General features: G+C 50.0%; 6 protein-coding genes across 6 annotated transcripts; 4 read left to right on the top strand and 2 right to left on the bottom strand.

Annotated features, from left to right (window-relative positions):
- Positions 1–448: 448 nt before the first annotated feature.
- JN550_006825 (uncharacterized protein) lies at positions 449–2,053 on the top strand (the record flags this gene model as incomplete). Its single annotated transcript, XM_049318607.1, has 4 exons — positions 449–974; positions 1,021–1,230; positions 1,272–1,527; positions 1,588–2,053. The coding sequence occupies 4 exons, from the start codon at positions 449–451 to the stop codon at positions 2,051–2,053; spliced, it is 1,458 nt and encodes a 485-aa protein (XP_049171060.1).
- A 472-nt stretch (positions 2,054–2,525) lies between these two features.
- On the bottom strand, positions 2,526–4,348 carry JN550_006824 (uncharacterized protein; the record flags this gene model as incomplete). Its single annotated transcript, XM_049318605.1, has 4 exons — positions 2,526–3,266; positions 3,331–3,468; positions 3,523–3,905; positions 3,973–4,348. 4 exons carry the CDS (start codon positions 4,346–4,348, stop codon positions 2,526–2,528), a joined length of 1,638 nt encoding a protein of 545 aa, XP_049171059.1.
- Positions 4,349–5,607: 1,259 nt separating this feature from the next.
- On the bottom strand, positions 5,608–6,930 carry JN550_006823 (uncharacterized protein; the record flags this gene model as incomplete). Its single annotated transcript, XM_049318604.1, has 1 exon — positions 5,608–6,930. One exon carries the CDS (start codon positions 6,928–6,930, stop codon positions 5,608–5,610), a length of 1,323 nt encoding a protein of 440 aa, XP_049171058.1.
- A 1,432-nt stretch (positions 6,931–8,362) lies between these two features.
- JN550_006822 (uncharacterized protein) lies at positions 8,363–9,727 on the top strand (the record flags this gene model as incomplete). The annotated part of the gene is made up of 1 exon (XM_049318603.1): positions 8,363–9,727. The coding sequence occupies one exon, from the start codon at positions 8,363–8,365 to the stop codon at positions 9,725–9,727; it is 1,365 nt and encodes a 454-aa protein (XP_049171057.1).
- A 526-nt stretch (positions 9,728–10,253) lies between these two features.
- JN550_006821 (uncharacterized protein) lies at positions 10,254–11,828 on the top strand (the record flags this gene model as incomplete). Its single annotated transcript, XM_049318602.1, has 1 exon — positions 10,254–11,828. One exon carries the CDS (start codon positions 10,254–10,256, stop codon positions 11,826–11,828), a length of 1,575 nt encoding a protein of 524 aa, XP_049171056.1.
- A 668-nt stretch (positions 11,829–12,496) lies between these two features.
- JN550_006820 (uncharacterized protein) lies at positions 12,497–12,817 on the top strand (the record flags this gene model as incomplete). Its single annotated transcript, XM_049318601.1, has 1 exon — positions 12,497–12,817. One exon carries the CDS (start codon positions 12,497–12,499, stop codon positions 12,815–12,817), a length of 321 nt encoding a protein of 106 aa, XP_049171055.1.
- Positions 12,818–13,487: the final 670 nt, after the last annotated feature.

The raw sequence follows: 13,487 nt of genomic DNA, 5'->3' as shown, positions 1-13,487 counted from the left end.
GTTTCATGGAAGGTTAGCCGCAGCTATGACCCGGGTAGATTGTCCCGGAAAGCTCGTCACAATTCGATGGGGCCTAGGCGTGCTGCTCAGGTGACTAAAGACATTTGTCTCCGGGACCGAACGAAGATCTTAGGCAGTCAGTTCCGGTTAGATATCGGTCCGATCCAGGGATCTGGGTAACACTACTTACTCCAAGGCCCTTGATTGTGGTCGTCCCCAGGCTTCCCCGCAATCCTTCGGGCCACTATAGTGCAAATCACGTTACGTTCCGCATAGGCCATCCGAATGCAAGACATGATCCACAAAGCAGTTTATCTGATAGAATATTGAGAATACGATTTTAGAGCGCATATAGAGACGGATTGCAATATTTCACGGCTCTAAGCTACTTCGTCGGTTTTCCTAACCCACTACTACCATACCTTCCCCCCAACTCCGGCAATACACAATGGCCGCCATAGTTCTCATGTTGCTTCGAGTAATTCTGGTCCTCGTAGGGTACACGTTCGCTGCGGAAAACGGAAGTACCACTCGTTACTGCGAACTAGTTGACTCTCTTATACCGGGCAGTGTGTCGTATGCTGATAACCCAGTGTACCGCGAGTCTCTCTCTTCCTACTACTCCGGTCAGGAGAGCGACCTGCGACCTGGTTGTATTTTCAGCCCAAAGAGCGCGTCTGAAGTCTCTCTATTCGTGAAGACAGTCACATCCAAGCAAGATTGCTCCATTTCACCGCAGTTTGCCGTCCGAAGTGGTGGCCATACAATATGGAGTGGAGCGGCCAATATAGACGGCGGGATAACAGTTGACCTCAGAGCGATGAACACACTGGAACTAAGCGAAGATAAAACTGTCGCTTATGTGGGTGTTGGGGGTATCTGGAGTGAGATATACGCACAGCTTGTGCCTTACAATCTTACCATCATGGGTGGCAGAGTGGCAGGCATTGGAGTTGGTGGGCTCGCAACCGGAGGTAGGCCGCCCTCAAGCTATTGAACATTCTGCGCTAACTCAACAAGGGGGCATTCACTATCTGTCCCGCCGCAATGGCTGGGTGTGCGACAACGTCTATAACTATGAAGTGGTGCTAGCCAGTGGTGAAATCGTCCAAGCAAGTGCTGGGTCATATTCAGATCTTCGGTTAGCCTTGAAGGGTGGTTCAAACAACTTCGGAATTATCACCCGCATCGACGTTCCTACCTGGCCTCAGGGACTAATGTGGGGAGGAAGTATTGCCTTCAACTACACACATCAGGTTCTTGACGACCAGGCCGAAGCCTTAGCGACTTTATGAAGCCGGAGAATTTCGACGATGCAGCAGATATGGGTATGGCTCTGATCTTTCAGAATCCTGGTAACGTTTATGCAATTGGAAATTCACTTTATTATGTCGAAGCCGTGGAGAATCCTGCCGTTTATCAGCCGTTCATCTCAATACCGGGACAGGTTGGTAGACAACTCGTTTTTGCGAACGCTAGTACGTTTCCGATCCAAGCAGGTGGTACTCTACCGCCGGACACTCGACGGTGAGTTGTAGCCTTGCTATCAGTGACATTTGGTTCTTCGCGGTCTGACAATGATGGCAGCGCGATCGACATTGTCTATTCATTCAAGAATGGAGGGCCTGATATCTATTCAAGTATTTTCGAATCCTGGGAGAATGGGACTAAAGTCCTTGCTGCTATTGAAGGGCTTCAGCTTGTCTTACTCATGCAACCACATCCAGTGACCAACGGAACGAACTCTCTCGGATTGCCCCCATCGGAGAAGGACATTGTGCTGACAGTGATCACTGCTGCGTATGCCCATCGCGAAGATGACGAAATGGTACAACATGAGATGCAGAGTATCATCGACAGCCATGTGTCGCTGTTGAAGAGGCATGGGCTTTATATCCCCTTTGAATACTTGAATTATGCCGACAAGTCTCAGGATCCGATTGGGAGTTACGGCGAGGAGGTGAAGTGCCGCTTGCAGGATGCGAGTAGGAAGTACGACCCGGACGGGGTCTTTCAGACGCAAGTTCCCGGTGGCTTCAAATTATTCAACTAAACGCAGCTAGGTGCTGTTTCCATAATTCGGCTGGACGGTTTACAGTAGCACTTGTACTTGAGATGGTGAACAAAGATAGTCGTTGATCCTTAGTTCAGAATTTCAGCCTGCATGCATTGAAGTTGGCCCGAAACGTCAAAGTTAGACTTCGGACTGCTGTTCATTGAAGTAAGCTAAGATTGATAGTTTCCTTGAAGAGCCTGCCTTGGACATAATACTGCCCAGAGAACACGAATTCATCAAAGCAGTAAACCCTTGACATTACGCTAACACATTTTGATCCAAGTACTGTGTCTCCTTGGAACTTCCATACGCCATAGTTTTCCCACCGTGGCTAATAAATCCATTGGTATCCTGCCTCGGTTGAGAGGCTACTGTTTGTGTCGTCTTTCAACCCACTCACGTTGGCCCACTGTAACACTGAACATCCAGACTGTAGGCTTGAGATGGCATTCATCCTATGCCGTTCATCCTAAGCCGTCTCACGTAGTGCTCCTATATTTCGCTTCAATTCATGCCAAGAGGCAGCAAACCCTTGACTGATCTTTCTCATATAGACAAGATCCAAATACCGCCGTTCGGGCCCATCTGGGGGCAAGACTTCGTACACCGTCTTGAACGGCATTATGACCCTGTCAACCAAGCTTGGTGGTGTATGGGTCATGAAGTAATGCATGCACCGACAGAATAGACAGGCGATTTCGAAACAGTGATCATTCAGGAGGACCGTGCCCGTGGATTCATCTTTACGGGAGTTGTAGTCGACCATGGAGACCACCAGAAGTGCTGCATAGTAGTGGCACAATGCCTGGAAAGAGATTGCGTCTTGAAACATAAAGACGGTTGGCTGAATCATCCTGCCGGTGGACCGGTCCAAGTATTTGAACGTCGGAAGTTCACCCTCCAGTACGCATATTTCTGAAACGCGGTTGGTCAAGATGTATTTCATCCAGACTTGTTCCCATGAATGCAAATTTTGGATGATGGTGTACGCAGTCGAACTTATGTGCTCTTGCATGTGTGACGGCGAATTCGAGGGCGAATTTTCCAACTTGGACTGGTCCACCATTGCCAATAGCTCCGGAATGTCAACTATACAGTCGAGGAGATAGTCCATGACATCCTTGAAAGTAGCATGCGAGGACCAAGGTATAGTTTTCCAAGCCTGGTCAGAGAGAAAGGTTGGAGAGCGTCTCATTATGGAGAACCACGCCTAATGGACAAGTCAGAGATCAATGTTGCATCACCAAAGCCCTGAGCTACCCCTCTATACTCACCCATGAAATTCTGCCCTCAACGTAGAGTTCATGGGCAATCCCCGAAACGCAACTCTTGGGCCCACGTTGTGCAAAGAGCGCAAGCGCACCAAACACATGAGTCCCCAGCGCATTCTGGGAGACACGACGGAGGCGACCCTGTGTGGAAAGGTCATTGACTAGCTGACGGTAGCTCTTATGGAGAGTGCATACCTCGTACAACAAGCACAATGTTGTGGCCATTAGCACCGCATCGGACTTGCTCGTCTCGGGATCCCCAATTGCCCTTTGGAGCTGGCACAGGAGAGAAGAGTAGAGGGTATCTGCGGCTTGGATCAGGCGCGAGTCATCCATGGTCTGGCCTGCGAATCTTGTGGCGGCAGCCAAGTACGCGTTATGTAGCAGTGGTGAGGGCGCCAGCAGAGCGCCAGTCCGCCAGGAACGCCGAGGCCGGTTATTATTTATCCAGTAGTGTTCCATCTGATAATTGACTGAAGGAGCGAGATAGTCAACAAATCGATCAATAAGCGCATCGTGGATGGGTGATGATATTGGCCGGTGACTGGCAGGTGAGGCAGGCTCTTCTAGCTGATGAGCTGTGAAAGCAGGCAGTTAGTACAGATATGGGATGGTTCTGCACACTCAGTAGCAGGCAATACACACCTTCGTCGATCAGAGCTACTGCAGACTCGTAGGCAGGAGTCGAAATCAAGGGCACATCGCCGTTCCTCAACTTGGACTCGAGCATGTCCACAAGCATGGAGACTGTGCGAGACGCCTGGTCGCGCGCAGGGTTGTCCTGTAGGCCTTTGAGCTGCTCGACGGCATTGCGAAGAACCGTCTCCAGACCGACGACCCTGGTTTGCAGCGTGTCGATGCGATTCCTTTGGCGCTCTCTGAACTTGCGCTGCGAAGTTCGAATCTGTTCGCGCCGTCGCTGAGTCGCAACACTGCCACCACCGCTTGGGGCACTCGGCGCATCCTCTTGGGGCTTCTCATGAATCGGTAACGAGACAGCCTTTGGGCGCTTGCTTGGCATTGGCGGTTATTTGTCCGCGAACGGAGCTTGCACGTCTATAGAGGAACGCAGCATGGACACACAGACCGCACTCACTCTTTGCCTATTTTGGCAACAACACGCTGGAAATCTTTTCCCCTTCGTCAGCGACGCTGCGTAGGCAATAAGAGACGTATGGAAGTATGGAGCATGGAGCCTCTGTGCCCCACTAAGCTTCAGCCGCTGGGCTGCAGCCAGCAGTCGGTCGCGACACCGAAAAGTATGGAGACTATATAGTGTATACTCACAGTCGAAGGTGCGCTACGGGCCGGACGATCGTTGCACTTAAGCGGATCAGGGTCAGATCGCAAAATACCACGATCTCTCATGCAGGAGACCATTGACGAAAATCAGCTCAAGCTCACGGCCTCGCCGGGCCAGGGAAAAAAGCAACGAGGGCATACAGCGCACGTGATCGGCTGTACCCAGAGGGGAAAACACTAGCAAAGAATCGCTGCAGGGCGTTTCAGGGGTTACCAATAATATCCTTGCCGAGCGGGGTCCGCCGCCGCGCAGATCCGCAGACCGCGATTGGCCGGGGCGGAATAATTGGCAGCAGACGTTGGTGAGCGGCAGCCAATCTCCAAGCACCGCCGAGTTAGTTGGGGGGTTAGCCCATTTTCAATCTGGGGTCTCGAAAACTCGAGCCACCCAATCTGAGCGGATGTACGTCTCTCGTCGAAATAAGCCTCGTCAAAGCACACGGATCTATGACTCGTTGCGATTATGAAGAAGCAGACATGCAATGTGGACTTGCGTATTCGGGATTCGTCATGTGGGTGGCATATGGGGGCCAGTGCTATAGCCGGCCAGCGGAAGAAAATCTGCATTGCTTTTAGTGGGGGCACCTCCGCCCGTTACGAAGATACAGTTTTGTTAGTGCCTGCCAGTGCTCTTAATATACCTGTAGTACGTATTGCTTAGTCAACGCTGACCCTACGATACACCATATTTCCTTATGAGCACCATATGAATACACAATTTCTCTAGGTCTGTTGAGTTGACGTACGCCTATTCTTCAGTGCGCGGGAGCATTCGAGTCTCTCGTCCACCTGGATCTCGGTCGAAACCATGCAATTCAAACATTGTTTTTGTCTTCTAGAAGTCATGTGGCTTGCTTGGCTGACGAAATTGAAACAGTCCACGAGTGTGTCTGGCCTGACAGCCAGCAGGCATATTTACATTTGCTGCTGTCATATTGACACTACCAGCGGGCCGCCTCCGCGGCCCTATACAGCATGTCATAGGGCAACCTGCATTGCCTTCTGCAATGATCTCAACATTGAATACTTGGCCACGTCACCTTGTCGGTCGACATTAGCATCCCAGATCCTCCTGAATCTGAACGTCGCCTCTCTTGAGCGCTCTTCGATGTCTTTCTCCTCGAGGTCGCGACGCCAGAAGCTGGACCACCAGTCGAAGGCTTCATGGCTTGTTCTCAAAACCCATTCCGCCTGTGGCTTTCTCACTTCCTGCCATCCGCTGAACGCAGCCTCTATGCAGAGTAGCGGGGACATATGGTCACATGATGGGTCTTTGATCTGTGACAACACAACAGACATCACATATGCGTCCTCCATTGCCTGTGAGGCGCCTTGGCCCTGATGAGGACCCATCGAATGGGCCGCATCGCCGATAACGCATACCCGGCCCTTGAAGTACGAGTCTAGCTCCATGTCATGGTGATGCGATGTCCAAAGGGTTGTCTCCTCGCCCATCATTCTCATCACCTTCTGTATAGAAGGACCCCAGGACCTGCAGTCCTCGAGCATTTCCGCCTTCTGCTTGCGCAACACCCATCGATCGTTCTTGACTCGCTCGCGATACTGCTCTTTCGAGAGCCAGAGGCCCACATTTACCTTCTTTCCGCCTTCGATGGAATACATGGTAGCGTACCCACCTGGGCCGCTCCAGATGCAGCTCGTGCGTGCGACTTCAGGGCCAATAGCTTCCGCAAGCTGGTCCATGGGGAAGACAGCCCGGTAGCCGCCAATGCCAGTGAAGCGTGGTTCAGCTGCCCGGTGATCGTTGCCGACTAGAGACCGCCGCACTGCAGAATGTATTCCATCGCAGCCAATGACTATGTGTGCAGCGTCTACCGTGCCGTCCTCGAAATGCAGTGTCGCTGCATCTTCGCCCTGTTCCACTCGCGTGAGCTTCTTCCGAAACCTCGCGTGCCTCGTGTCAATCTTAGATGCCAGCAGGTTCAGCAGCTCATAACGGCCGACGGCCGTGTGACCAACCCCCGGCGCGATAATCTCTGTAATCGCATGTGCGTCCGGAAACCGGTCCGTAGGCGCGCCTAGTCTGTTCACCATCCACACTTCGGCATTGGGAGAGTTCCGAGTACCGAGTGCCATCACTGCATCGCCAAGCTTCGGTTCAATAGCGTTGAACGCGGCTATCGCGTTCGGCGCGACGTTAAGCCCAGCTCCTATTTCAGAAAACGTTGATTGCAGCTCATAGATTGTGTATGAGATTCGTCGTCTTTCCAGTGCGATTGCCAAGGCAAGCCCGCATAGGCCGCCGCCTATGATAGCAATGTGAATTTCAGCTGTTGACATGCTGGGCTGAGGATCAGCCAATGACGAAGATTGTGCTACGTTCTGGTCGGGGTGCTATTCCGCGTCGTCGATACGCAGGCTTAATGAGCCACAGTCGCAGTGTCGAACGTTGGCGTCAGCAAGGTTGAGGAGTGTGAGATATGTTGCTATAGGTAAGGCATGCGGAGTTGCCTGCCTAACTTAACCGCTTTCAGCTTTGCTTACCCTGCAGATCTTCGGCTGCATTTATTTAGCTCCCGACCATATCTAACCAACCCCAGATTTGAATAATCTACCGCACGCAGCCACTCGAGAGATGTGCGAATCGCAGGCCCACATACTAAGCAAATGTAAGGGATCGAACTCACAGTGGAAAAAGTGATTTCTTGCAATTGCGGTAGAACACAGCTCAAGCCTGCCGAGAGGCCTTCGCCAGCATACCAAAGGGCCTTCCTAAGCTAATCATTTCAGTGAGGGGTTGTGGCCAATTCGTAATTAGTTAGCTAGTCTTGAGTCTACTCCTGCTATCACATGACAGCAAATAAGTGGGTAGAACATGCTGTATAATATGCCATCATATCAACTATTTATCTGACATTTCACATAAGCGCGCGAGCCTGGTGTATTTATGCGGCAGCACGGACTTGGACAGCCCGAGCCACTTTTGTCACATCTTTCACATTAGCTTCAACTATAGAACCATACAGGAATTGGGGGTTGCTCGGTATTGTCTGTCATCATGGGTTAGAGGTTGCAACTCTATCACAATTCCTATAGGCAAGTGAAGACTAGCGATGTGCTCTCTACGTCTCAATCTGAATTACAGGTCAAAATCCACCAATTCAGTCTAGCTTACGCCTAGAAAGCGATCTACTTTCTTTGTTGGGTCTGGGGGTGGTTTCCTTCTACCGTCTGATGGTCAGCTAGCGAGTCTGCTACTATAATAGCAAATGTAAGATAAGTTGTTTCATACTGTCTATTAGGTCATTTTCATTTTCTTGACTTCTCCAGGGATCGTGCAGCTTCCTGGATTAGTCCACTCCCTGACACCATTATGGACCCTAATCAAGCAATGGTTGACTGACGTCAAATAATGAGCGCAATACGTCCGAAAGCGGAAGCCTTTGAACTCTGAGACTTTCAAAGCGTTCATTTCAATCACCGAGCAAAGAAATTGAGGAAATAGAAAATGCAATCCCGGCTCTCGTCATTTGGAGTTGAGGCCCCATTCATCCATGCCACACAGGATCTGCAATATTGAACCAGGTTTGACGAGGAAATGTGGTGGACTGCGTCTCGCGCCATTCCAGATCTGTGGCAGGTAGTCACATACCGACGGACTAAATCGAAGAAATGGCAGTACCTAGACGAGACTGTTAGTGAACTCGTGTACCCTGGCCATAAATTCATGGCTCAGAAAACTATTGGGTCCAGAGTCGAAGCTCAACCCAAGATGGAGTATGCCGAGGTTCGCACTATCCTCAAGATGACTGGATCCAAGGAGTCCAAGTACTTCAAAGAGAGAGTGGCTGCTGAACATCGCCTTCTGGACCAGAGAGATCTCCTTGAGGTTTCCCAAGGAACTCTGCGAGGGAAGTACTGCCTTTTGAAAGCGATCATCAGCAGGAAGTTAAGAGTTTGGAACGCCACCATCCAAGAAAATGTCCTTTTTTCATATCGTAAAGCCCGCGGGAAGCTTGTTACGCTTTTTGGGGTGCGGGCCGGACAGGTCTTGGATGAAACTCTGAATGTCATCGAGAAAGCTGCTAGGGTATTTTGGAAGTCGCTTTTTAGTCGCTCTATCTCCGGAGTATTTACCTGGCTACTCACAGTACTGACTTTTGGCTCGATCCTTGTCTGGCTCTGCCTGACTTTCCGTGATTCTCAGATGCTTGAGACAGGGGCTGGGTCCGTCAAGGTCCTCGATATCAACCGAGTTGTCCGCCAGGTTTACGACGGCTTAATGACACAATACGACAACACCAACTGGGTTCGCGAGGACATCTTACAGAGTAGCCTGCCCCGAAAGGGAAAAATTATTCCCCAAGTCGACATTGTGATAAACAGAACAAGAATCACGGCACGCAAGATCAGAGAGTTTGGGTTCCATGTCAAAAACATGGGTACAGCGTTGGAGTTGGAGCAAAGCAGCATTCTTATGCAGCTCGAGGATAATTCGATGACAGTAAAAAACATCTTTTCATTATTTTCCTACTCATTACGCTACGGTTCAATAAGCCGTGACCTTATCAACTTCCTCGAGGCTCCATCGGAAGCTGCGCTTCGCCAGGCTTGGCTCGATGCTCTACAGGTTGCAGCTGGTACATTGGACGAACTGATCCAAGAGAGCAACGACCTATACGATAACCTCCATGACTTATGGGCCCAAACCAATGGCCTGCAAAATTTTCTCCGTGGGGACAAGCAAACTCTGGAAAAACACCGCGTCAAGTATGCAGGATCGTTCATATACCAGTGGGGCCTCCTTGAGGACCCAGTGCCTGGTCTTGACCGAGACATTAGCATGGTCGAAAGCTTTTTGCCAGGGTTACTGACCTTCAAGCATCACGTCAGCGTTATACGGAGCGCGATGTATGAGACAAGAGAATCTTTTGGGAAATTCAAGAAAAATGCGATCACACAGCAAGCGCAATGGACGCCACACTTGTGGAGATCAAGATTCTACGAAAACAGAAAGCAACTCAAACATGACCTGGAAATTCTAACCGTATCCATTAACAGTTACCTAAATCCACTTCAAACAACACCCCTTCCACATTCTCAACCTGATGGTGCGCGTATCCGCTCGAGCCCATGACTGGGTCGATGTGCCATCCAAAGTCTGGAGTACGCTCAACAAGAATAGCATATGCATTGCTAATTTAGGTATGTGTAATGTAAACATATGATCAGAATCATAGGTGTCAAATAGATTCTAAATCAAGGGACAGATCCAAATCGTTCTCGGATTATAGGCCAAGCCTATTGCATCTCTCTGATGTTGAACGTAATATTTCCGTGTTGGGCATAACTCCAAATCAAACTGCCCGAAAGGGCAATTCGGCCGTATCGCATTAGTTAATTCTGTGCAGTCCATTGATATGGTTGAAAGATCAAAGCGATATATGCGTGATGTCAGTACCGCGAACGTGCCTTGATATCAGATGCAATTCTTTGACAGCGGCGAGTTCCTTTGCCACAACAATTAACAACTCAACCCTAAAACCACAAGGAAATGATCTGAAGTGGAGAGCTTATTTATTGTCCTTGGATCCCAACTTGATAGATTATTCTCATCTTCGCCCCTCAAGACGACACCGACATTGCAGGTGGCGACAGCCAATATGTGGTGGGTCAAATTTCGCCCAAACGTACAACTTTGTCACGTGCAGACTTACCGTGAAACACAATCGAAAGAGTGGCAGTACCTAGATGAAAATCTCGCAGAGTTCGTTTCTGGTGACCATCAAATAATACCACAAAACACAATTGGCTCTGATATCAATGTCAACCCTAACTCTGGACGCCCATACGTCGACGTGCATAACGTCGTAAGAATGCCTGGTATGAAAGAGCCCGAGCGCTTTCACGAGTATGTAATTCCCGAACATCGTCTTTTACCCCAACGCGATCTGGAAAAGATTTCGCGTGGAACTTTACGGGGGCCATTTACCCTTGCGCGGGCTATTATTGGAAGGAAGATGAGGGTCTTTCATATCGCCGTAAAGCATAAGGTATCGGAGTCCACGGCAGAGTTTTGGACGAATCTCGACGATAGACGTCTCCCACTGGCTGGCCTCTGGCTAAATAAGATCCATAGAGCAGCTTGGACAATCGACGAGTTCTATCTAAACATTGTATTAAGCCACAATATTCCAGGCTGGGTTGTGGGTATTACTACAGCGGTCTTATTATCCCTCATATTCTCATTCCTGACCCCCAACTCAACGCTCCCACAATACCAAGCCGATGCGGGCATCGCTGACATTGTTGACGCAAACCAAGTCGGCGTCCGCGTCCACGATCTCTTGATACGACAGCACAGCAATACTCGATCTATGCGCGGGGTTATCGAATCAGTTAAATTACCAAGGACTAAGGCGCTACTGTCCCAGCTCGATGTCGTCGTTGATAGGACCTTTGCAACCGCAGATAAAGTCGATCGTCTTGGAGACAAGGTGCTGCATATGGGTTTCATGCTAAAGTGGGAATACGAAAATATCCTCGAACATCTACGAGGAGAGCCGTTCTCGTTATTTGCCACTGCTTCAAATGTTTTTCGTACTATTTTCGGTCCTGCAGACGTTGAACTAAGTTTCGCAGAACGTCCCACCGAAGTTCTGCCCACCGAAGAAGAGCTTTACCAAGCCTGGTGTATTGCCCTTCAACTTGCCGCATCCCAGCTGGAAGAGTTGATCGCAGATGCCTCCGAATTGGTACAGTGGTTAAATGAGCTCCTTGAAGGGACCAACCACTTACACAATTTGATGTATGTAGATCGCGGCAGGCTAGAGGCAAAACGCGAAAGTCATTTGGAGTCGTTCTTTTATAGATGGATTATTGGTTCAGTCCCCAATCTGGACTTGAATAATGATATCGCGATGGTCGAGGCATTCCTTCCGGACTTGACAAATTCGAAGGCTTACGTCGAAAGAATGCGAGACTCGATGAAGGATGCAATGTCGAACTTGGTTGGCTTCAAATCCAATGGTATCGCAAGACAGAGGCCAGAGAAAATGAGGCTAAGGGGAAGCTTTTATCGCCACAGGGCGGTGCTCGAAGACGAATTTGAGAAGTTGAAGAGAGCCCTTGATGCCCATCTTGACCCACGGCAGGCCCCTCCATTACCACCTGCATCTCCCACTACTACAGCATACGTTGAGATCCCACCGCGCGATCGACCTGTCACTTTCTCGTGACACCGAAATCTTGCAAACCATGACAGACGTCGGCGGTAAGGAACATCTTAGAGCTAGATATATGTATTAAGTGGCGCCCAAGATTTTCTTATAGAGGTTACTTTAGCAAACTCAGTCCCCCACTCTCCCTTGCATCAGTTTTGATAACCCTTCGCGTACCAGTGAACCTCTCGTACATATCACATCAGGCGGGGGCTGGGCTTTTGTGAATCTCTCTCTTCTCTGCAGGAAACCATCCGCAATGCCAGAAGGCTCCTAAACTCGTGCTGCCATCATCGGCTGGGGTATTGGCGGCATAACCCTCGCGAATACCCTGATCCAGATTCCATCCCTTGACGTGCAGGTCTACGAATCGGGATCCTCCTTCTCAGAACGCGGGGCAGCTATCACGTTCGACACACATGCTTTGCAGGTCCTAGAGCATATACACTGCCCTGTCAAACAGATGCAGGTTTGTGTGCAGCTGGCGCAGTATCTCTGAACTCTGTCCGCACAGTCATAGTACGCATTCTGCTACCCTTGTCATCGGCATGTCACTAATGGCGAACCCAAGGGATCAGGGCCAAATGCCGGCCAGATCATCACTGACCAGGAGGGCGATGAATCTTCTTCACCGCGCCTCCTTCCTCCGCCAACTGGTAGCACGCCGACCTTTGCACTGCTCACACATGAACAGGAAACTCGCCATATCAAACCCCAAGCACGACACAAGGACAATTGTGTTGTTTTTCGAGGACGAAACGACCCAAGAATTTGATGCCGTGATAGGCGCGGACGGCATGTTCAGCACAGGACGCTCGTATGTTCTCCAGGAATCTGGTGACAAACACGTCGCGTCCCCAGCGAGTTTCTGGGATTGCAGGACCTTGGTGCCCCTCGAAAAGGCCAAGGCTGTCTTGGGTGCAGAACTTTTCGAAGTAGACCGGCAGTGCGGGTGTGTTGGAGACGGTGCTTTTGTCCGGGCATCCTTCTTTGTGGACAGGACGTAAGAGCTGGCCTAGATCCACAGGAAATAGGGGCCCTGCTAGCACACCAATGGGATTTTATTCTGGGCTGGGACGTTGGCATGCACAAGGAGGGTGCTCTGCAGAAGTTCCAGGAATTCAGGCGAGCGTAAAACCCGCGGGAGACAGGGCACTATTGCACAGCTATACGGTATGGGTATAATGCTTGCCAATAACAATCCCTTATATAGAACGTGTGTCTTTGCAGGCTATGGACCAAAACTGATATGGGTTTTGGAGTTTGGTCCCAAGTGTATGGTTCAGCTATGCTATCTACTAGGCAACGCTAAGAGCTGCGATGTGGTCTGTAAGTTGAGCAGGATGTTGCCCCCTAAGTCAAGCTATCGGAGTGGCTAGCGGTATAGAGCGGACAACCTACGCCATATCATTACGATTTAGGTACTATGAGCGTCACGACTGCCAGTACCTTGGCTTATATTGTATATGGTTCTCACTTTATGTTGTGATGGACGGGACGCAGCCGGACCAAGGCAAACAAAGGGTTAAGAAATCATTCATCTTCTCATTTCATCCTATAACATCTGAATCGTAGCAGCCAGGGCCCTTTTTCAATCGCAAAGTGGTATCTCTTGCAAGCACAAGGCGTGCGCGCATAAGCTCATGCGTAACATCTCCAGTAATATCATAAAAACCT

The sequence above is a fragment of the Neoarthrinium moseri genome, assembly GCF_022829205.1.
Source record: "Neoarthrinium moseri strain CBS 164.80 chromosome Unknown scaffold25_Wmoseri_CBS_16480, whole genome shotgun sequence".
Taxonomy (NCBI): domain Eukaryota; kingdom Fungi; phylum Ascomycota; class Sordariomycetes; order Amphisphaeriales; family Apiosporaceae; genus Neoarthrinium; species Neoarthrinium moseri.
The sequence above is the reverse complement of the archived record's forward strand: the minus strand, read 5'-3'. Positions and strand labels throughout refer to the sequence as shown.